Source organism: Stigmatopora argus, chromosome 8 (genome assembly GCF_051989625.1).
Source record: "Stigmatopora argus isolate UIUO_Sarg chromosome 8, RoL_Sarg_1.0, whole genome shotgun sequence".
Taxonomy (NCBI): domain Eukaryota; kingdom Metazoa; phylum Chordata; class Actinopteri; order Syngnathiformes; family Syngnathidae; genus Stigmatopora; species Stigmatopora argus.
Window position 1 is genome coordinate 9264985 of NC_135394.1, and position 23763 is coordinate 9288747.

At 41.0% G+C, this 23763-nt stretch overlaps 1 protein-coding gene across 6 annotated transcripts; it reads right to left on the reverse strand.

Annotated features, from left to right (window-relative positions):
* Positions 1–108: 108 nt before the first annotated feature.
* Positions 109–23584, reverse strand: suco (SUN domain containing ossification factor). Of its 6 annotated transcripts, XM_077607200.1 has the most exons (23): positions 23258–23583; positions 14516–14642; positions 13172–13255; positions 12756–13087; positions 12040–12180; positions 11650–11836; positions 11067–11178; positions 10821–10948; positions 10675–10742; positions 10495–10602; positions 10150–10255; positions 9547–9567; positions 9170–9225; positions 8592–8683; positions 8422–8487; positions 8248–8331; positions 6459–6549; positions 5030–6217; positions 4870–4957; positions 4099–4203; positions 3724–4009; positions 3449–3504; positions 109–2373 (listed from the first exon to the last, which is right to left on the reverse strand). In XM_077607200.1, exons 1-23 carry the CDS (start codon positions 23308–23310, stop codon positions 1810–1812), a joined length of 4143 nt encoding a protein of 1380 aa, XP_077463326.1. In that variant the 5' UTR covers positions 23311–23583; the 3' UTR covers positions 109–1809. The 6 variants fall into 6 exon arrangements, with proteins under 6 accessions (XP_077463326.1, XP_077463323.1, XP_077463330.1 ...); XM_077607197.1 differs by having other exon boundaries at positions 3449–4009; positions 23258–23584; XM_077607204.1 differs by lacking the exon at positions 9547–9567.
* Between the last annotated feature and the right edge of the window lie 179 nt (positions 23585–23763).

Genomic DNA, 23763 nt, shown 5'->3' on the forward strand with positions numbered 1-23763 from the left:
GCAATATTTAATATTCTTACATTAGTGATATTTAACAAATTCTTAATATAATTTCGCCACATTTGCAGATTTGCTCTTTGCTCCAGTACTGTAAACAGGAAGCCTAAGTGATAGACAAACAAAAAAAAGATTTTATTTAGAAATTCACAGTTTCTAATGACACTACAACTTTTGTAGTAATTCAATCCTGCTAAAAAAAATACTGTGCAGCTTTTCAAAGGAATCAGAGAGACCATTATGGAGACAGAAAGAAGAAAAATAGACTGCTTTAAAAAGTTGAACAAACAACCCAAAAAAAAGGCATGGAGTCATTTTTAAAAAGTGCACACGGAGTTCATTGAGCAACCTCTTTTCCGCTGTGTCAAGTAGAATCAAAGTTGTCTCGTCACACTCAACAAATAAAATCTCAGATCGACACTCAAGACAAAAGCGATGACGTGAATATAGTGTTTCGTACAACCCTCTTTTGCCTGCTTTCCCTTTTAAATGAAATCCGCGCAAAACTTACAGTGAGTGAACAAAGGACACACACGGATGCAGACTCACAAAGCTTATGATAAACATGTTCAATCTTTCTTCACAGTTTGTGCAAATAAGGCGGAAAAGTGGGGTCTTGGGTTTCCCAGTCTGTCAAGATAAACAACCACTCAGAGCCCATCAGAAAACCTTTTTTTTATGGTTCGGGGTAAATAAAAAATGCAGACATAATACGTGCAAACTTTGCCAGCAATCAGAAAGCAGCAGCAGAGTGACAATTGTTTTCTTAAGTCATGTACCAGTAAGTATTTGCATGTACAAGATATTTAACAACTTTTTTTTGCTGTTCTTTTTTTTCCCCACTACCGAGACTGGCCAGCCAGTGTGTGAAAATAAATAGATAAATAAATCCGCTCTTTCAGGCTTGTGCGATCACTCTGCTTGGCTCAGTTATAGAACAGACATGGGTAAAAATGTGTGTGTGTGTGTGTGGGGGGGGGGGGTAATTTTCTTTCAAGCAAACAACAATGTCACTCGCTGGATGACTTGAAAGTGATAGATGTCCAAATGATTTTAACTTATATTTTCCCAAATCCGATTTTGTTTGGTATGGCAAAAGTGACTATTTCTAAGAAAACAAATTGTCAATGGCAACTGTGCAGTTAAAATATTTAACTGCAAGAGGGATTGTAATTAATACCATGATGTTGATACATTCAAAAGAAGTACTTGGCACTTATTTACCACGTCATTTTAACAGAAATTAATTAATCTATATTAACTCCCGATGTTTTGATGCATACTTAAAATGATAACTGTTGATCGCTAGTTCTATGGAGGTTAAGTATAGTTCTGTTGGTCACATGGCCTATAGTGTTCAAATTTCAAGTTCAGACAATTTACTTTTCCAACAAAACTATAAAAAGGCAGTGATTATTATTATTATTATTTTTTTAAACAGTGTGTGCTGCTGCTCTACTGAAAACATGGTGAAACGTACAAGTTGTTGTTTTCTTCATGAGGCTGCTGAGGGAGTCAACAGACAAAAAAGCTGGGAGGAAATACATGGTAAAAGACGGTGGTCCCGGGAGACATTTGTGAGCCAGGAAAGATATGAAAAGCAACAAAAAGAGAAAAAGGTGTATTTTGTAACTTGGTTCTCTCACCGTGTGTGAAATTCTTTCAATACTTTATGGATGCTTCCAATTGACTTGTCCTTGCAAACGAACATCCGTGTTTTGAACACATATTCAAAAAGGGGGGGCAATAAAGGCACATAATCGTTAAAAAGTCTTTTTGATGGGGGGGTGCGGTTCTTTGGGATGCAGCGTCTCAGACTTGTCCGGCAACCGCCGTCACCCGGCCGGTGCCCACACCAAGTTCTTTGCCGCGCTTCATGAGCTGTCGCACGGCAGGCTGCGAAGCCGGGCGATTGTCCGCCAGCTGGCCGTGACGTGATTTCCGTCGCTTGGTGAGGCGCTTCTCTTGCCGGGACTTGGGTGGGGGTGGAGGCGGAAGGGCGGCCCGATGGGCCGTCGTCGGGGGCAGCGCGCCGTAAGAGAAGGCGAGCGAGGGAGGCTGCAAACGCACGACGAACGAATCCTCGGAGTGGGTGGACGAGCTGGAGCTAGAGGTCTCCGAGGGGGGCTCCTTTGCGGAAAAGGCTGGCGGTGATGGGGTGTCCTCAGGGGCAGATTGAGTAGTAGTAGGAGGAGGAGGTGGCGGCAGAGGAGGAGGAGGAGGTGGAGGAGGCAGCCAAGGTGCTGGTGGGAGCAAAGGGTGGGGGCTTGCGTGGAAGCCGTTGCATTTAATGTCGCCATTGGTGAGGGGTGCAGAGGGGTCAGACGCCTTCAGTGTTTCCACCTTGTCTAAAGATTTTGTTTTACAGCGTTTTTTCTGCAGGAAGAAGGGAAGAGGAAATGTTAAACTTAAAAAAGGGACACACAACATCATCATGTACATCCCAGTGGGGAAAAAAATCTGCTAAATAAAATTTAAAATATCATTTTGTTTCTGGGTCATAGTGGAGAAAAAGGTAAATGAAAAGGTATTTTATTCATGCTGGTACAATTTTAGTCAATCAATCAGATTTGCCACCCTCTTGTTAATCACAGTGCAAAAGACTAGCAGTGTGTATGTGCATGGGTCATATGGCTTTACTCATAAGTGCGCTCATTTTTTTAATGTTTAAGCATTTTTTTCTACGAAATTTGTGCTTTGCCTACGTAAGAGTAAACGTCTTTCGCATGATTGTTTAAACTAGGGTCCAGTTAGAATGCATGTTAACATATTGGTGGGGAAAAAAGTTGGATATTTAAAAAATTGATTTTGCTGATTCAATTATTTGAGGTAAAGGATGACAACATTAGCCATTTAAACACCTTTGCATTTTCTTGAAGAAAGTACTTTATCTGGAAATTTAAAAAATGTATTAAAATATATAGAATATGGAAAAAGAGACTAGATTTGCCAGGGGAAAGTCCCATTTTGCAGAAAGATTGCCTTTTTAGGGAAACATTCTTGATTGTAAAATATACAAACCCTATAAAAACGAGTTAGCCGACTTCAAATTTTAATTCAACCAATTTCACTTGCCTCTGCGAGTAAGTCAAAAATAATTTTAAGAAAAAAAAAAAAACTAAGAATTTGATTCATGCCTACATAAGACCAAAAATTAACATGATTAAAAGGAACTTTGATATTTTTACATTAAAGTTGTAAGTTTTCTTTTAGAAAATGTATGTAATATAACAGGGCTACAAAAAAATATTTTATATTTCAGACTAATAATTTGACGTGTGAAAGTGGAGTACATCTGTCAGACTGCACTATAGTACCACTATCTCGTCTGGAGTGAAATACAATCTAAAGTGTATTTGAGTGTTGTAAAAAAAAAAAAAAAAAAAGTGCGATATAACTCCAATGCATGATTATATTTATCGGTATTGATTTGACATGGGAGACACTTTACCTTTTTCTCTGGAGAAAACCTTAGCGGCTCTACAATATACAAGTCATCTGGACCTACTGTAGAGAAAAAAGGAACAGGAACACAAGTTGAAGAACAGGGACACATGTTCAACTTTTGAATTGGAGGGCAGCTGGCTTTTTTAAAAAGCCTACCGCAAGCCACCAAAGCTTCACGCGGCGTTCTTATTCTCCTTAAGCCTGCGTGTGCACGCGAGCCGCCTCCGACGGCTTGCAGTCTGAAGGGCGAGGTCGTGAACGGATTGGTGTCATGTTTACCTTCGGCAGAAGACGACAGGTGGAAGGATTTGGAGCGCACCAGCGGACATGACACCCTGCGCTTCAGGCTCATGTCGTCGTAGGAGGAGAAGCATCTTTTGGGGCTGGGGTAGTTGTTCCTCTTGGGCGCCGCCGCCGTCGTTGTCGCCACCGCCGCCACGGTGCTGACGGTCATGTCGGCGTGGGGGGTGGCGCAGGAGCTGCGGCAGCACTGCGCACACATCAGCAGGCCCAGGGACAAGCACAGGACCAGAGAGAAGACCAGGTAGCACTGACGGTCCGACACCTGCGGGAAGGAAATGTGTTGCCGTTGAAAGAGTTTGCGCCTCATCATTTAATCATCGTCGGCCATTGACTGCGAAGGACAATTTTCACCTCTTTCTGAAGTTTTTCGACAGTGACGGTGAGATTGCCCAACAGTTTTGTGAGGTTCCCCAGCTGACTCTGGAGAGCCTGGATGGAGTCTTGCTGTTTCTGGTCCTGAGGATCAAAAGAAAATCGGAGTCAGTTCATTCAAAAAAGGGACATGGCACACCTTTATCATGTCCCTCTTTGTCAAAAGAATCACAAAACCATGCAATCCAAAATTGAGGTCCACACATTTATCCTGCATCATTTGCTCCAAAAACCACAATAAACAAAAGAATCAGACATATTAGAAGAAAATTATTCTTTAACTGGTCATGCATGTGGGGCACACTTGAGTCATATTATGCATGTAAATAAAAACTGAAATCTAAAACTTTAAACGATTAACTTTAACAGTCTTAGTGTGTGCGCCTAACTACCCACATTTGGACTCCAAATACAATAAGAAACCTGCCTCTCAAGCCATATCAGCGCTTTCCTCAATCTCATTAGACAGCCTGTGACAATAGAAATAAATTATTCTTCAACCCATATACTACCCGAATGGTTTAAGTGTTTGTTATTGTAAGATGTTTAAATCTAAAACACCATTACAACTCAAGAAGAAGTGGCGCAGGTTGAACATATCACTCAGGGATAACTATACAATGGCTGTCCTTGCAAGCAGTTTCATTTTTATGTTTATTACATTTTATCAATTTTCAGAATCTAAATGAACTATGCAATTATTACTGCTTTTAACGGTCCTTTTAATACCGACAATGCGTGCCCGCCCACCTGTTTCTCTGCAATGCGAGAGGTGTTCTGCAACTTGATGATGGTCTTGTTGAACGCTCTCTGCATCTCCTCCATCTGTTTGCGGTATCTAAGCAGAAATAAGATGGTCAAGAACCATAAACCTCCAAGAAGAAACCACAAACACAACTCCGATATGTACCTCTGGCTAAGCTCCTCCAGGTATCTCCCCGATAGACTCATGTTCATCTCCAGGGCTTTGATGCGGTTGTTGAGCCTCATGAAGACGCTCTCTTTCTGGCTGGAGCCGTGCACGGCCGCCCCGTTGGACGTTGTCGCACTGTTACCGCCCGTCCCGACGCCGTTGTAGTCGACGCCGTTCTGCAGTTCGGCGTAGAAATCGGTGGCCGCTCGGTTAGCGCTGCCGTTTAATAGCTCGTCATCTGCGCTTTCCACCCGATGGGGTTCCCCTCCTTGGGGGTCCACATGCTCTTCTAGAGTCACGTTGGGATTTTGCAGGTGCCCGGCTTCGTTAGAGTCCGTTACGGGGGGAGTGGTTAGTTGCTCGGTGGGAGGGAGGATGAGGTCTTCGGGGCGTGATGCTGTGGGAAGATCTTGTTCTTTAGGGGTGGGGAGAGCGGTCTCGGGGGCTTCCGTCTCAATGCTGGGAAGCTGTGGTGGGGAGCTGGGCACCAAGGGAGGAGTAGCGGCGCTCAAAGGCTGCGTTTCAGGGAGAGGAGTAGCCTGGACAAGCGGAATGGAAACGGCGTTCGGGGCTGCATCCTTGATGGCGGGCAGTAGCAAGTCCTGGTGGGTGGGAGTCAGGGAACCGGAGATGTCCGAGAAGCTGTTGGGGAAAAGGGTGGACGTCCTGCTGGGCTCCAGCTGGAGGTCAAGCAGTGGAGTGTGCGGCGTGAGGGGGAGCTCGCCGAGCGGTCCACCCACGTTTTGGCCTGGAAGCGTTTCCTCCGGCTCTGGTGTTTTTTCAGTGAGGGGGAGGACTTCCCGTGTTGGTGTGGGGATCTGTACAGGCCTGGATGTGGGGGTGCTTACGACAGAGCTCGTCTGGGTGCGAAGTTTACGGAGTCGCTCCTCGGCCAACACCACGGCGCACCAGCGGTGAAGCAATTCCGGCAGCGTGGCGAGGCAAGACAGTGAAGTCAAGAAAGGACAGTATGTCGAGCTGTCCCTGTCCAGCGCCTCTTCAATTTTCTCCTCGTCATCTTCCTCCAACAAGGTGACTGTAGACTGTCGAGGTTCTTCCTCGTCATCTTCTTCCACGAGGGTCACAATCTGCCTGTCCACGCGAGTTTCCGGGGAAGGGTTGGACGTGGAAGAAAGAGCGGTGTCCTCAGCGGGTGGGGGCTCTTCTGATTCAACGGGCATCTCTCTGAAGAAATCAATCCAAATTATTAGCAAATCATTATCCAAAACATTAGCAAAATAAAAAGACAAAATACAGATGGGAATAGAATCCATTGCCAAACTTTGTCCTACGTGAGATATATATATATATATATTTTTAAATCCTTCAGCACCTTGATTTACACCTTCATAATTTAAATGCTTTTTTCCTTCTTTCTTTCCAGGTACAGTACATAAAAAGACCACCCCTACAGTATGGCTCTTACACTGTCGAATCTTGGGGGGTTTCCACTGGTATGTCATGTTCAACATCCACATTCTCCTCCTTGTTGGTCAGCAGCTCTTCTGTCACATTATCTATAATGGAGAAAGAGCATTATAAAGATGAAGGCCTCAGACTAATGCAGTCCTTCTCAACAAGTTGGGAAGCCTTCCAAAGGTTGATGCTTTCTTTTTTTTTTTTTTTCCTTACTAACATGTAATTGCACATCCAATGCAGTAGAGGGAAATGGTGCTCTTACTGTCAGAGTGTGCACAGGGAGCAGTAGCACAAAGTCTTGTGGTTATTGCTATCTGGATTTTTTTTTTCGAGTAGCAGAAGGTTTTGGATTTGGCCACAAACTCGAGGCCAATTTGGTGTTTTCAGCAGATGTAAACCACAAGCCCAACAAGGCCGCTCTACATTAGAAACAAATGATTGTAAAAGAGTATGTATTGTATAGTATTTGAAAAAGCATTGTTTGGAGAGGTACCAGCAGAGGCCATATTAATCCAAAAATGATGAGTCGAAATCTAAAGCAGACACCTAACAAAGTTAGCGCCAGCATTTTTTCCCCAACTTTTTTACTATTATTTTGTAAAACATAGTTGTAGTTTAGTCTTAACATACAGATCACAATTAACAAAAAGGAATGGAAAAACAAAATCGTAATGAAGTGACCCCTTTTAGTATGATTATGATGGGCGATTTACTAAGATTGATGTTAACTGTCTAAAAAAAAAATTGGCATACAGCATAAAGGGCAAATAAATGCATGTGTCACTCTGACTTTGTGTCCAAATCATTCTATTAATCTGCTTCGATTCATTCTATGAAAACGTGCCCATTAATTCCACAAAACTGCACTTTGAGCAATTTAATGGAGAAATGTATTTAGTCTCAACACAGAGTTGGGGCAAAATGATTCCTCTTTTGGAAAGAAAATAATTAAAAACTCGATTCATGATTTCACAATGCCTGCAGGCTGTAAGAGAAAGTGGGGATAGGAGACCATTTTGCTAGCAGTTTGACTCACAAGCCTATGTTTGGGCAAGTCAGGAGACAGAACTGGTCTGATCCAGTTAGAACTGATCATGCCCGCAGCAAAGCAAGCAGGAGTAACAGGGATTTAAACTCTATCATTTAAAGCCATTGTCAGGAATGATCACTGCCATCCCTCCCAATTAATTTGAATTGAATGTCCATCATTGTTAATCTAGAATGTCATGTAAGTATTACAAGAGATATAAAAAGATACACCTATGGTGCCTTATATGGAAAGAAGTTACAAACAATAATTTCCACAAATGATTTGTACATGTTAAATGGCACCTTTTTTCAAATCATTGAAAGTCAAAGCATCAATGATGCAAGGTCTACATCTGACTTTAGCGACTTGTCATTTCCTCAATGATCCATTTGATTCCTTCAAAAGGGCAACATTTGGAAAATGGCGTATACAGTGACTCATTCAGCTGTTTAGGAAACCGAGATAAGACTAAATCACTTGATCTTTCCAATTTTTCTTATCCGGTTAGACATTTAAACAAGTCGGGGCTTCATCTACCTGCGTAAAACTATATTATGTAGTGTTAAACTCCACCAAACCTACTCTTAAGTATAAAAATGTCAATCTAAAAAAGTGCCATAATTGCATAATTTTCAATTTACAATTAAAAATGGATATATTTATTGGGCGAAGTCTTCCAAATTGGTACTTGCAAATGAATGAATTAATTAAGAGTATGCGGCTGACCCAAGACAGAATGTAAAAAAAAAAAAAATAGCACTCGTACCTTGAGCCCCTACATGGCCCTCCAGCTCAGGTTTCCCACCTAGCACGTTAGCCGCTAAGTTGTTGACCATGTTGAGGATGGCATCTAAAAAGTATTCACATAATATAATAATGTCTGTTAACAAAAAAAAATTCAAAAAAAAAAACTGTAAAACTTGGTTTTGTGCGTACGTACTGGTTGCGGATCCAAGCAGGTTTTTAGACGCCTTGTCATCAGATGGTTGAAAACCAAGCGGATAATCTAAAAGAAACATTTACAAACCAAAAATTGGGTCACTTTCACAGTGGACATCTATCTAATGACCTTTTTTTTTGTATTTGGAATTTGTGTTTTTCGATGCTTACCGAAATCTTCATCCGGGTACTCTAGCCTTTCAGAAGGATACTGAGAATCTGATATCTCCTCATATTCCTCCACCATGCTAGTACCAAATACCCTGTGCAAAACAAACACACACTTTGTTACATCCTGTTGTGACAAAATAAGTGATGATGTCATCTTTGCTCTGTTGGACACGCCACTGTGAAATTGTTCGGTGCACGTGATTGAGAGACTGGCATATTTTGAGTAAGAATTGATTACATTCCCATTGGAATTTGTCAAATCATTGACATTGGAAAACACGTTCCCAACTTTAGCATATTTTGACATTTTCTCAACTCATTTAAAAGCAAAATTAATTGAATACAAAACATTTGTTAAAAAAAAAAGAAAGGAAAGTTATTTCATGTTGCTGCAGCCAAAAACAAGTCAACACACTGACTTTGTTTAGAGTACAAAAAAGCTACGTATAGCTTTCCCATTCTTCTTTTATGTGAACGTAGCAATTAGTTTGCTCCACAGAAAGACTATAATTAACTTTGGTGGTGTAAATCAAACCCTAAACGGGACCTCAAATGCCACTGAAAACCACCTATCTTACCTGAAGAGACTGAGAGGACAGAAGTGTTCGGCGCCAAAGTGGGAAAGCAGCTCAACCTGCAAATGTTAGCCATGAATTAGTCAGCGGCAATCCTAAAAACAAATACTCAACACCACCACACACAAAAACATTCACCTGAAAATCGAAAATTGGTGACCTTTTTTTTGTGAACACCAAATGTACATCCCATTTATCAAACCCTTAAACCACAAAACTGCCAACAAAGTGAATTAAATAGCGTAATCCGTGTGGCTTTGAGTTAGTACTCCCATGCATTGGTCACAAGCGCTTCCCACGCCCAACAACTCACCAGTTAAGACACAACACAACAGTTAAAGACAGATGAACAGCCTGTGACAGAGAGAAAGACTTCTAACCTTGATGTACTTGATGAACATCTGAAGCCAGAGCAAGACAGCAGCACGGAAGGTAGGAGAAATAAACAAGAAAAGATGTTCAATCAAAAGAGCTGCAAGCATTTTCTTAAAGTTGAGACACTATTATCAAAAATATTCCCGACGGTTCCACGTGATGCCGATGGAGATCATTCTAACAAGCTCTAAAGAAAAGAGGCAGACTGGCAGCAAGACTAGGCCAGAAAGAAAAGAGAAAGATGACATGTTCATACACATTTTTGCGGGGGGGAAAAACATTACTGGCAGTGGCAGCGAATGACTTCAATGAAATTCCATTTTTACCAGGATACAAAACACATCTAACCTTCAGCTCATGCAAGCAGAGGAGCTGTGACTGATACACAATGTGACGGCAATTAACACGAGTCACATTTCGCCATTCACTCATTCCCAAGATAGAGTTTCGCACAAATACGGCAGGGTTGAATTACTGAAAAGTCATAAGAGGGTCCCCTGAGCTTTAAACCATGATGTCAAATCATGCAGATAACCACTCTTCATGACACCCCTCCCCTGTAGGCAGGATTCCACTTTCACTGAGGACAGAAAAAACAAGCCGAGTACCTTGACGTATTTAGCGTAAAGTTGTTCATCCAGTGGAAAGCTCTGTATGATGCGCTCGTCACGGGCGTGAAAGGTCCCCAGCTTTACCCACTTGTTGGTGGGGTATCTACAAAACACACACAAGCCTTGAAATTCCACCAAACATAGTGTGCATACATTGAGGCTGGTGCAAAATGCCACGCAGGTCGAGATATTTATGAACCAACTAAATGAAATGATGTCCAGTCTAAGAGAGGAACTCTTGCTTTCATGCAGGGCATTTCTTTTTAAAATTAAGTGCTTGTGTGCTACATGTTGCAGTCAGTGATCAGGCACCACAACTTTGTGGAATTGAACATGGCGTACCTGTCACTTAGTGAGACAAGGAAGTCTTTCGGTGTCGATGAGAAGAGTTCAAAATTGGCGATGTCCAGCTGCTTGACTTGAATGGGCTCACAGAGCTCGATCACAAACCTGCAGAGCAGTAGATTTTAAATCCAAACGCCTACGTACGCTACCACAATTGCATCGCTTTGGGGGACTCACCAGATTTTGTTGCTGCAGGGATTCAGCATATAAAGATCCATATTCTCCATGAGAATAGCTGACGTGCTCTGGACGGCAAATATTGAAATCAATTCAACTCTACAGAAGGTTAATAATGTATGAGTAGAAAAAGAGAATCCACTAACCTTGGCTTCATTGTTTGCAGAGAGTATCTTAGCGCCGCACTCCACCGAGGCGTAGTTGTTTTTGAAGTTTTTTTGCACTTTCTTCACGGGATTGACGACGCCGCTGGTGGCGGTGTGAAGATTTTGACCTGCATGCAAAAATAGAGTTTGAGAGGAATGGCAACGACAGAAATTAGTCGTCAAGCGTAATAGAATGTTCTCCTGTATATAATGCATGGGTTCTGTTTATGCATGTTCCGCTCTTACTTTTTTCCTTCTCCACCTCCATGACTTGTTTCTTCCACTCGTCAAAGGTTGGGATGTCATCTTTGCTGGGGACTGAGGGATCGGACTCCTTGCCAGCAACAGCCTCCCCCGCCTGTCATGTGCACGCAGTTTCATAAACACAAAAATATCCAACATTTTTTTCTGGAAATAAAAATGCAATTGTAATGTAGTGAAAGAGAGAAAAAAATGTCCTCCTAAATGAAATTACAAATTTGACAAGTCAAGAAAAATGCATCAATAGCCATATTATTTTTTTAATTCCAAAAGGGCTCAACCAATAGCAAATGTTAAACATTAACATAGAATATTAAATCAGATAAGCGAATAATGTAGGTAAAAATCTGTTGACATCATTGGTAGCCAGTGAGTTGATTATTTACAAAAAAACAACAACAAAACATTAAAGCCGTTAAAAGAGCACTAATATTGTTTAATCTGTTTTTTTAGGTTCAGTGTTCATTTGACAAAGTTGCTGTGTGGTCAAAGTTGAGTCAGTTTTATTAGTCACTGTCAATGAATTAATAATTCTTGTTTTTGCATTCAAATTTCCAACACAAATGACCTGATGCTGGTGCAAAGAGGCGTTGTTGTCCTGCTGCACTTTGCCGCTTCCCTCCTTCTGCTCCTGCTGCTCCTCCTTTTGTTCCTCCTCCTGTAGCTCTTCCACGTGGCCCAAAGTGGATGAATCCCCCGTTTCTAGACTGCAATCAAGGATCTTGCTTGATTTCTGGTCCTCTTTATTTCCCTCTCTAAATAAAAATGCAAGGAAAGACAAAGGAGTGCTGAATACATCCATCTGAAACAATTAAATTAGCAGCCAGATGATTGAGCAAAATTAAATGGGGCTTAAAAAGGGCCAGCATATTGATGTTGCCGAACAGCCGATTGACCTTACGTCGTCATTGCCTGTGATTATTGTGTCCCATTAGGGGACAGGAGGGGGGAAACTTACCTGAGGAGGGGGCTGCCAAAAAAGGAGTTTTCACAGGTTGCCAGTTTGGGGGGGCCGAGCCCACACTGCGAGTCATGGCACTCGGCAAAGACAAAGATGTCAGCTGGGGGCTCGTCTCCTGCACTGGCAACCCGCATTGCACTACGGGAAAGAAAGGACATGGCGTTTACCACATCTCCTTACAATGGGGATGGAAAGAGACAGGAAAATAGGTGTGGGCTGGCGAGAAGGGGCTCCAGATGATGGCTTTCATCCTTTTAGCAGGTCCCATACATAATGCTGTTGTAGGGGGGGTCCATTCTCAATTCCTTTTGGAATGGCCATTCATGTCTGAGAGGCTTGTACAGGGTGCAGTCATTTTCATTGTAAAAATGAGGGCTGGGAACCTCTCGGTACCTCAAAATACAATACGCGATACATAACGATTCACTCCCGATATGGGATCGGGAAATCCTTTGACAACCAGAGAAGAAGTTCTTTTCATATTTGTGCTGTGAGGTGAAACAAATTTAATCCATTTGTAGTGGAAGGGTGGCAGCCAATAAACATTCGTTCATTGGCTGCCATCCCTCACACTTCGAACAGATCTGATGTTTATGGCTGTCAGTTTATAATCTGAAAAGGATAGGATTTCCTTGTGTGACCAGTTTGCACTTAATCATCATACAGAATAGCAACAAAATGTCTATTAAAATGGTCAAAGGCATGACTCTTACTCCGAAGAAGACGTCCCATCGCTCTGTGCGGTAGGTGTGTCGTCCACTTCATGTTCAGGTACGGATGGGTCCAAATCGGTGGGGAGTTGATTTTCGGCAGCCTCCTCGACAAGCAGCTCCGCGGTATCGCTGTTTACAAGGTCCGGTTCTGGGCTCAAATCTGAGACTACGGCTTCCTTTTCACCAGGCAGGTCCGGGACCTGCGAGTCAGTCTGCAGCTCTGACTCGATCTCAGGTTCTGATGAGAGTTCTGCCTCAGAAGCAGCAGGTGGAGGATCAGACTTTGGGTCTGAATTTGTCACGTCCTCTTCAACTATTTGTGGATTTAACGTCTGTATACAGAAGGGGGGAGAAAAAAAAAGTTACTGCTGTTTTAGTTTGAAAGACTTTTCGTGACTCAAGTAATTTAACTGGACCTCTTCTTGATGTACATTATATGCTGCTCTCTCAGCCTCTAGTCCAATATCATAGGAGGTCTGTATCGTTCGTTCTTCCGCCTCCTAAAAAAAAAAAAATCACAATTATATCAACCATTTATTGGCCAAGCCACTGGTCATGTGTATTAAAAAGAAATAATGTATTATCTAAACAATCTTTGAGAAGGGATTTGCATCAGGTTGTATGTTGTGATGGTTAAACCCATCGTGGTCACTTTGACCCAAGTGCATGTTGGGAAGAAAAAAATAGTAACATGTTAAATATCGCAAAGTTTTGAAATTTGTTATTGTATGATATAAAAGAAAATGCCTGATACTGCCAACTTAAGTCCAATAGTTGCTAAACATCCAAGTGCCAGTTAGCTTGACATCAGCAATGTTACTTCAATCCATAATACTATTTTCTTATCATGTTAAATGTATTTAAAAGCAAAAACGCAAAGAAAATAGACTGAAGAACTGTAAACTTATAGACCACATATTTTCCCTTGGCATTTGTTCAAAACCCAGCCATTCTAGTTTTTTGAAGGCCAGGCGCATTTAAGAGGATTCTTATTAGCATACGAGAAATTCCTGTGGTTCGGGTTTGTGTGCATGTTGTGTCAAGTGACATGGCCTTGTCATCCCCGTGGCCAACATACTGATTTGTCTTTTTAAGTGTTCATATTCACACAAACCTCCCAGTGTACACGAAAAAAAGATTGCTAAATTTGAACTGTGATTTGTGAAGATGGAGGTTAGCAGTTGTGTTTACTTCTATTAGAGATACAGCTCGATGATGACGAGTTAAGAAAAGTGTCCCATCTAAACATTTACAATTAATGATAATAAACAAACAAGTAACACAGCTGTTTTCCTGAGTAGGTATCCCACTATCGGACCTTCTTGCACAAGGCGTGTTGCCCTGAACTTTAAACCCAAGATGCTGGATCTAAACTACTTAATATTGCTACTCCCTGTAAAATGACTCAACTGCGAAAAAGGACCTTGACAACGTGGAACCAGGCTTCTATCTATGAACCACGTATCATCAATTTGATACTTTAGTGATAATCAGCCAGATAATTTGCTAGATAAGTTTTGTGGAAAAAAAAAAGCAAGTACATTTACGGGCATCCAAAACCCGGACTAATGCCGGATCTTCCTACGTTTTTTACCAGGTCAATAAGCGCTTGACATCACCATCTGGGTGTGTGTACACTCGCCAGTCTAATGCTGCTGCTAAGCAAGACACCGGATTGACGCAGTAGTGTTCAAGTTAAGTTAATCAATGCCTGCCACATCTATTTCTCCAAACAAAACAAATAAGAAACAGGAACACACCTGGAGTTGCATGGAGACCTGCTCCTGCGTATGCTCATTAGGCTGGTTGTTGTCGTCTTTGTCAGCAGCAGGCTGACCTGGATCAGACAAGCTGTGCTCTGAACAATTGGCATGATGATTGGGGCACCTGGAAAACACAAATTCAACTATTAAAGAACACAACTTGTTTGGTTAGTCCTCCATTTAGGAAGACTGATCATCTTTGAAATTAGTAATCAAACTAAAACATTGCAATTGTCAAATTTAGCTTAAGAAACGGACAACATTTTTACATATTTTTCTATGGACTAAACCAGTAAAAATCATAACGAGCTTAGAAAAAGTCAAAACAATGCAGTTATAGCACAAATAAAGTGCAATTAACAAGAAGAAAAATACATATTAATTGCTACCAAAAATGTGAGCAACTGTAGGTACATAAAACTTCCAGTCAAAACCAGCTGTGTTAAACAAGTTGTGCTATAATTGAAAAACAATTTTTACTCACTCACAAGTCATAAGTAGACAAGAAAAATATTCAATATGAAAATGGAAAAACTGACTTTAAACTTAAACACATGCCAAAAGTTGCTCAGTTAGTCGGAAAGTACACAACCATGTCAATTCAGAAAGCATGAGATAACATAAGCTGCAGGCTAAGTTTAGGATATCTGCTTTTAAGTATCTGGTGTTGCATGAATATTTCCAAAGCCCTTCTGGTCTGTGGTCAACCACGCCAAGAATTGTGAATGGCCTACAGCATTTCACGCATGACGTGTTTGGGCAATAGAAATTTTGACAAAAAGACGATCTGGAGGGCAGGCCAAATAAAAGGTAGGTGTATATTTTGCCAAGTAAGTCTGATTCTGTGCCTTACTCTTCAAACTGGTTTTAAAGCATTAGTCATCTCTGTGGCAATTAAAATGTTATAATTCATGTCATCCAAATGACAATTATTCAAATCATCCCATTTACCGCTCACTGATGCTCATAAATTCCAAAACAGGCCATCCATCACTCAAATAAGCACGTTAAAATCCCCGACTTTCTTCCATGGCGTAACACCACTATTTCAACAAACATCCAGAGTAAACAATCCTGTCCAAACTTTCACAATGACAAGCACAAAGACCTCTTGGCTACAGTAAAATGACTCAATGCCAAGCCCCTAGGCGTCACTCCTAAAACACATATTTACAAAGAGTTTAAAAGGTACTGCGGCTGCCGTCATTTTGCATCCCAAAGAGGAAAAAAAGACAGGATTACAGCGTTCCTTGTGAATGAAAAGAAAACAGATGAAAATGCCGGGGGTGCAGGGTGACCTACTTTTGGCCAATAACTGTTACGCAATAGCGAGAGCAGCAAAGGACGTTTGACAAAAGGATAGAAGGCGTATGGTTACTACAGATTATAAATGTTTAAGGGCACAATTATTTGTTATGTACAACACAAGCAAGGAAGCGCGTTGAGCAAGACTAACAAGTTAGCAACTGCACTGCATTTAATCTCATCCTTTTGAGTCTGGGTTACTACTTTGCTACTACAAACAAGCATTTTTTTAAATGTACTCTGTGGGAGTTACTGAAATATTTAAATTCAACATGAAAACACTTTCACCAAGACTCAATTATGTCCTAATGGAACAAGTCAAAAATTTTACACCGAGTCAAAGTGAGCTAGCCAGACTATTTAGCATGTGGGTCTCACAACTCTACGTTGGACGACTGCCCTATGGATGGGTTTTCTCTGGGTACTACTATGGCTTCTGTCCACATTGTTTCGCACAGCTATTGATGATGATAAAACACCCAGGCAGTAAGGGATTTGACATCAATGGCGCTTATTCACTGCCAATAATCCAAATCAAAATGGATTAGACATCTATCGCCAACAACACAACACATTCAAGAGTCGCAGTCCTTTATTCAGTTTATGGCCGCTTGCACCTTTAATTCCTGCTGGTTTGGGGACCGAATCAGCAGGTAAGCCCATTACAACGTCAGTCTAGTACAGCAAGAGTTAACTGTGAGGCGGTAGGGTGGAGGAAAACAACAACAGGCTGAAGTTGGTCAAATTTGCTGGGTCAAATACAGACAGCTGCATGGCACACTATTGGTCCTTGATCCCTTCTAGGCCTGGATGTTGGAGAGGTGATTACAAGTGTTCCAAGGTGTCGAGCATGACTGCACACGTGAGCTTATTTCTCGTCCAAAAGCCTTGGGCCCCTGCCATATCTGTATGAAATGTTTAACGACTGACATGCATTCCGGGCAGTCCGATAATGCTGACTCAGGGCAAGCTTTGCCCCTGAGTGTCGAGGGGGTTGGGAAGGATGTGGGCCGAGTCAGAAGATGACGCTGCCACTGCTACTGTAGTTCGGAATGGAATGCGACCCAAGCTGCCTGGTGACATGGAAGAGCTATCCCTCTCCCCCAGACCCCTGGCCTCTCGCCTTGATCAGCTGCTCAATAAATTTGCTCGCACACTGCTGTTACGGAACAATACCGCCAGCTTGTGATGCACGCTAAACAGTCACCTCTCACGTTCCTACACCTGTGGCAACATGAAAATGGCGGGACATTAGGGCTTTGTTAACCGTTTCGAGGGACAGAAAGCTTTTATTGTGTCTATATATTTTTTTATCTAGGTCTACAATGTCTTCTGTGTCTGTCTTGCTACTGCAATCAAGGAAATTTCCCAAATACAGGATAAAATAAAGTTCTAATCTAATCTACTCTATACCAGCGGAAAGAATATTGTTTAATAAACTGTCGCTTCATTTTCTGGATGTAGAATAGTCAAGAAAAATGTCAATAAAAGCCAGAATTTCCAGGAAGCAGATGTGCAACATTTTATTACTGCCAGAACTATTCCAGGCAATCAAATGCAAGCCAGATTGCCCACCCTTCTTCCTGACATCATTATTATTCTTTACTGCACGTTGTACTCAAGTGTATCAGTGTTTATGTTCGTAACTGACGTAACAAAATGGCTGCATTCTTAAGTAGGGGGATTTTTTTGTGTTTAAATATTTTATCCATAAACAGGTGTAGGAAATGTGCGATTTGAAGACTTAAATACTTTGAGCAACCATCTCACACATGTAGGCCATTTTTACTAGGTCTTGTCTTTCCCTTTAAGTTTACTTACCTGGTGCAAAGTCAGAATCACTAGTGACTTAACTACTTGATAGCATTTGGGTTATGTTAATATCTACATTCTATTATGTGCTGCTTAGTACAATTTTCAGATGAAGCTAATAAAGTGTATCTTCTTTCACCAACTACAAGAGGGCTATCGCTGTTAATTGCAGCCAAGGAGTTAACCAGCCAACTAAAATTTTCCAAACAAACGAAGACCTATCATTTTCTAAGCAAGAATACATCCATATGCAACTAAAACAAAATGCAATAAATGAGATTGTGTAAAAACAAATCCACCTTTTTTTTGGCATAAGTCCATAATGAGTCACAGCGGTTGGCTAATAATTGCTTGAGGAAATGTGGGTAAATATTGCACGCACGCTCAAATTCTTCAACTCTGAAGCATGGACAATGGTGAAACAGCAGTTTACTGTAAACATACGCACACAACTTAAAATTATGTTACCTTTAGTGAAATACCAATCCAATGACGATTGCTTAATTTATCGTAAAATGTACACGGCAGTATTTTAATATTTTCTGATAGAAACCCCATGAATTAAATCAACTAATTGTGTGAGAGTTTGTAACATCAGCAAGTATTGTAGGAGTGCCCCAAAAATGCTGATCCTATAATAACAACAACAATTGGTGGGACAATATCTCATCCTTATCAAAATGATCTAGTCAAGTGATGTGCACACAGCCCCGTATCATTCAGATTTGACTACGCACCAAACCTGTGGGCCCTCCAAATTGACAAAGAACTTTATATAGGACCGTGCCAGGGCCGTGACGCTTGCAAAATACGTACACTGACTGGAGTCTTTCTCCTAGTGTGCAAACAGGAACGTACAAACACCTCTCCCTATGTGTCACCATACTGTAGTGCACCGACAAGTTCACTGAGATTATTGACACAGGCCAGTTTGAAAACGTCAACATGACAAGGCGGTCATGTGATTTAATGTTGCATGATAGGATGGGCCAAATTGGTTGAGGGGGTGTGGAAGCGTATTCGTGGTCTCGGCTAAGAGGGGGTGGGGGACTTCATTAATATTTCAGAGCTGTACATCGTGCACCCATTGCACTTTAGGTAGTAAAACATTGGCTGCATGTTCCTAAGTAAACAGTGACCTGCTAATTAGCATGGGGATTCCGTGTGAAAATTAGCATACTTTGAATAATGGGATTTTCAACGTTTGAGTGTGGCCAACGAAAGCGTATCATTTGCATCGACTTCATGTTTCTCACTAAAGTAGCAAAATATTATAGTTTTACTTTTTGAAACGTTAGATGTCAGCATTTTATGTAAAAGTAGCCCTTTTAATACAATGATAGTGTTTTCGTACTGTTTTGGGGCTCCTTCTGATGCCAGGTCCCAAATTTCAATTTTCTACTTGCACATGAGACTTTTAATATATGCATATATTTAATCAGTTCCAAAAATTAGTCATTTTTGTTGTTGGCAGGTTTTTCTAGTTTTTCTGAACTGTTAAAACACTATTAGTAATTTAGTTAATACATGAACGAGCATTTTAATTTACTTTGGGAGTCATTTTTTAAAATTAATCTACTTGCAACCCTAAATCATCAAGTTGGGCTAAGACAAACAATTGCGTGGCGTAGATGTCCATGGGGTTGGAAAAATGGCCTTTTTAAGGGAACCCTAAATACGATGTGGCCCATGACAGATGAGATTGACACGCCTTTTCTTTAAAGATCACGTGAAACATGGGTCAGCCTGCCTATAGGTCTTCCTGTTAAAAAAAGGCCATGCAAGCTTGAGAACACAATGTTCCCATGCACTACTATGGACAGGCATCCTTTGTGATAATGACCCTCAGCTGGGGGTGTGGAAAGACGCTCAAAAAACTTGATGCAAACAAGACGGATAGAGGAGGCAGGGAAAACGGTGCCAGCAGAGCAAGGTAAATAGTCAAGAGTGAGAAAGGGGGAGGGGAAGCACAGCACGTTCTGGAAAGTGAAGCAATCACGGACGTGGGGGGTTATTTTCTAAAAAAATCCCCTTGAATTAGACTATGTTGTATAAAAACAGGAGTCAGCAAGTTGCTTGGAAAGCTCAAATTGTCAAAGTTAGCTTGATCACAGATAATGGGCAAATACAACGAGTAAAAAGCTTGTTCATGCCTGAGGAGTTATGTGATGTTTCATGAGCTTGGTGGCACAAATAAAAAAAACAAGCTATGCAAAGAACCAGAAGCTAAGTACTGCAAAGTTTGTTTTTCTCTATCGGTTGTCTACAGAGCTTAGTGGTCTCCATGGCCAGTGGGCAGGAACAATTGAGTGCCAGTCTGGCTCAGACTCCATGCAATGCATACAGAACTGGATCTGGCCAGTTTGTCATCTAGAAACAAATTGAAGTCTGAAGGCGAAACTGTAATTTACAATATCAAATTCATTTGAATTTTTGGGTTAAAACTCATTTTCAAGTATTATCCAAATACATTGAAGATGTGCAGTGCAGCTTCAAGACATTGGCAAAGTCCTCCTTATTTCTCATATATTAACGTGAGTATCTTAGTAACGATGCCTCTTAATTTTATAAAAACATCTTCAATGGTCTTTGTTTTGACGAATATTACGTTGAACGTGACAAGTTACTCAGCACACAATGTGAAAACAAACATGCTAAACATGTTAAGAGTACTTCTGTTTGTTTTCTGGTCCAGCACCAGTACCCTTCCGCCAAGCCACATACGGTTGGTCTGCCATTTTGTCCAAATCGTAGCACTCCAAATACTGTACAGAACCTTTAAACCATTGAACATGCACTGAAACCGCCACATTTGCCGCCAACATTCTCCCAAAACTAATATCGGTGCAATGAGAGCCTACTGGCACCGAGCCAAACACGTCCGTCCCATATGAGTGTTTGTCCACATGTTTATGACCATCACAATGTGACTTGTCGAGTGTAAGAGGAGAAGAGGGCGAGGGGTTATGCAATAGCATGCGCATGCCGACAAACCAAAGTCATGCTGTGAGCCAACATCTTTTATTCGGCCGAATATTAGCTCGAGGTTCTTGAAGGCTGGCTTTGTTACTGTTGAATACCCCTCCCACACCTCAGTACGCCATGCACAGCAAGGACAGATAGCGCTCAGAGAGTCTTTTCTTCTCAGTCACAGCCATTCACTTTGAGTGTCTAATTAAAAGGTGTCGCTACGGGTTTCCTTGACAAGCCAAAAGTTTTGGCGCTACGCTTTGTGGGACTTTGACGGACGGCAGGTTTGTCAAAAGTATGAATAATATGAGTCATACAAATTCTTAAGAGGCCAGGAGTCGTTTTAAAAATGTCGCACTTACATGACAAGTCCTGTTAACACGAAAGTTGAGAAAGGCGTTCGTTCACTTGGGGCTGGGCAATTTTAGGACCCAAGATCGGGAAAAATGTTGGCGTTTCGGTTTGGGTGGGTTGGATGAGTTCGATAAAGCGCCAATATATAGACTGGGGAAGAACTAACTACACATAAAGAGGCTAACGATTGACTGTATTCGTCACGCTGTCATGGTTCACACGGTATCTCGTCAAGCAAAACGTCACATTGTGTATAATCTCTCACTAGTCAATTAGCTGCAGCTTTATCACCGAGCGAGCGATAGTACTGTTGCATAATATTTTCGACACGGAGACAAAATCAACGTAAATTTATGATCACTGAGGCTGTCAATGGCTGGTGTTTCGACTTGATTTACCACTGAAATTTGAAAGAACCAACAAAATGATTAAAATACATTGGATTCCTCTGCAAGTATAAAAGATCTACCTGGGAATAAATATTGTGTAAGGATACAGCTGACATTATGCTACATCTTCTGGGTCACACTTAAGAGTGAGGGGCGACAGAGAGCAAGGTTTAGCATTATTAATGCGATATACAGGTCACTACATGCTAATTACTAATCATGTGGAGAAAATTAAACATGCAAGCAGGAATGGAGGACTGGTTGATGATTTTTGGACTGGGACTCTTAAAATCTGAGCACTTTTGCACATAAACAGTCCCAAAGTAATCTCAACTAATTAAGATACTCTGGTTGAATAAACCTAAAACGTAGTTTCAACGTCTGTGACCTACAGATATTCAAGTTAATTTAATAACATCCAAATGATTGGAATGTTAGTGAAAAGTGTCAGCCTTCACTCATAAATTTGTCTTTAACGCAGTTTAATCTGGTAATTTGTGAATGCTCAAAATAGTCTCTAAAGAGTGCAACATTGTTGGATTTTTCACAGATTATGAGAAACAGCACCACACAAATTCACATGAGCATCTATTTCAATAAAAGATTATTACATTAGAGTCATCAAAAGCTTCTTTCATTCTTGCTAGCAATCTTTGCTCCCTCTCTGATCAGACCTTTCGTTTTCTTTTACAATAATTTCAAATGTAAAGGTCTTAAATTGCAGGTAAATGAAACCTAATGTGTCTCCTATCATCTTTGTGGAAAAACTGCACAGCAGCAAAGTAAAATAAAAGTAAGTCATTGTGTTCTACTGCAATGAGGAAACAATTAAATTATATATAGAAATTAACCGTGTGAACAATAGTGCAGAATCCAAGAAGTCAAGTAACAGGTTAGATTTGCTGTGTAAAGAATTTTTGGGACTACCATTAGTATGTCAGCAAAATAAAAAAACGGAACCAATCAGTTAAAGCCACAAAAAGATACTGACGCATTGACAGCCAATGATATTGAAGTTGTCAGCCAAGTCAAAATGGATTGGTCCTCTGTCAATGGCAGGCAACGAGTTAAGGTTTCCAATTAACAACAAAGCCACGTAGTCAACATGGCTCTCCTAAGAGTCAATGTTTAAATTTGTCTTGTGAAATATTGATCAGTGACCTTTGGCCCCTTAAAAAGGAGCAACATCAGGGATTTTATTCTTTAGATTATAATAAGAGTTGGATTGGGCATCAATTTTCAAGGCATGTCTAGATCGTGAGACCATCATGGTTGTTTTCACGTTGAATATTAACATTTTGATTGGAAAATAAAGAGTATGTTCAATAAAAGAATGACTTTGGAAGCATTTGCTCTTTGCACTGATGTGTTGTGGCAGAATGAATTTAGGGTCTTAGTACAGTACATATTAGGAAATTAGTCAAACCAATTAACCTAAAACATGCTTTACTGCACACCTGTTAAATTGTTATGAATCCAGTTAACAATGGCCATTACACTTCATCTTCCCATACCACCCATATTTAAAGACAAAATTTCAATTTATATCTAAAAAATGTTCCTTAAGGACCACCAAACAAGTGACATCAAGTAGCTTGAGTGCGACCAAAACGAAGGTTTCTGAGCCAACTGATTAAAAAGAAAATGCAAACCCCCCTTATCCCACTTCTACCACTAAAGACAAACAGTAAGAATTACGATCGTAAATATTTAGAAATTATTGTTGAATTCGTCGACATTATCCGCCGACACTGGTGACAGATGGATAACGATCAAAGACACACGAAGGCAGAGACGTGCTGTTTCCCCGATGCAAAAACAAAACACCAGCTAAATTGATGTGGCAATCCAGTTATTTATTCTCAATTTCTAAATTTAAAAAAACAATTGATGTGGAAGTGTTTCTTACCAGCATAAGAGAGCTACAATGAGGCACACGATCAGAATACGCAGCCTCTTCATTATCTTCCCACGGGGAGCAACATCCTCGCTTTTTGGAGCTTCTTTCGAATCTATCACATATATAAAAGAGAAAATATTAATCTCAGTCCTCCGTCGTGTCAAAAGTTTGAAAATGACTTCGCAGCTGTCGACGTGCAGGCCGGGTGATAATCTTTAAAGAGTGCTAATTTCCATTGTGCGTTTCAGGCTGCTGTTGACGGCTAGCCTGGAAATGTAGCCACTCCCTTATCGGGAAAGGTGGCCAATGACCAGGCAGATACAGAATTGACAGCCAACCAGTGGAGACTCTTCAACAACTGTGCGGAAATAGCACTGTCCACCAGAATGAGTTGGACGCTTTTAAACACGACGCGTCATCGTTTACCTTGATAATAAATTGATTAGATGTGTATGTTGTAACAGAGGTGCAAACGTCGCACTTGGAAATCGTGTTTTTTGGGCCACATTTATTTA

Bases quoted from the DNA above. Each gene is read 5' to 3' on its own strand.
- suco (XM_077607197.1), bottom strand. From the start codon at position 23,310: ATGAAGAGGCTGCGTATTCTGATCGTGTGCCTCATTGTAGCTCTCTTA. The intron at 11,179-11,649 runs GTCATTTGTGTT...TGCACATGACAG, and splicing joins CCTCTTTGCACCAGCATCAG to GCGGGGGAGGCTGTTGCTGG. The intron at 9,226-9,546 runs GTTAGAAGTCTT...TAACATTTGCAG, and splicing joins TGTTCATCAAGTACATCAAG to GTTGAGCTGCTTTCCCACTT.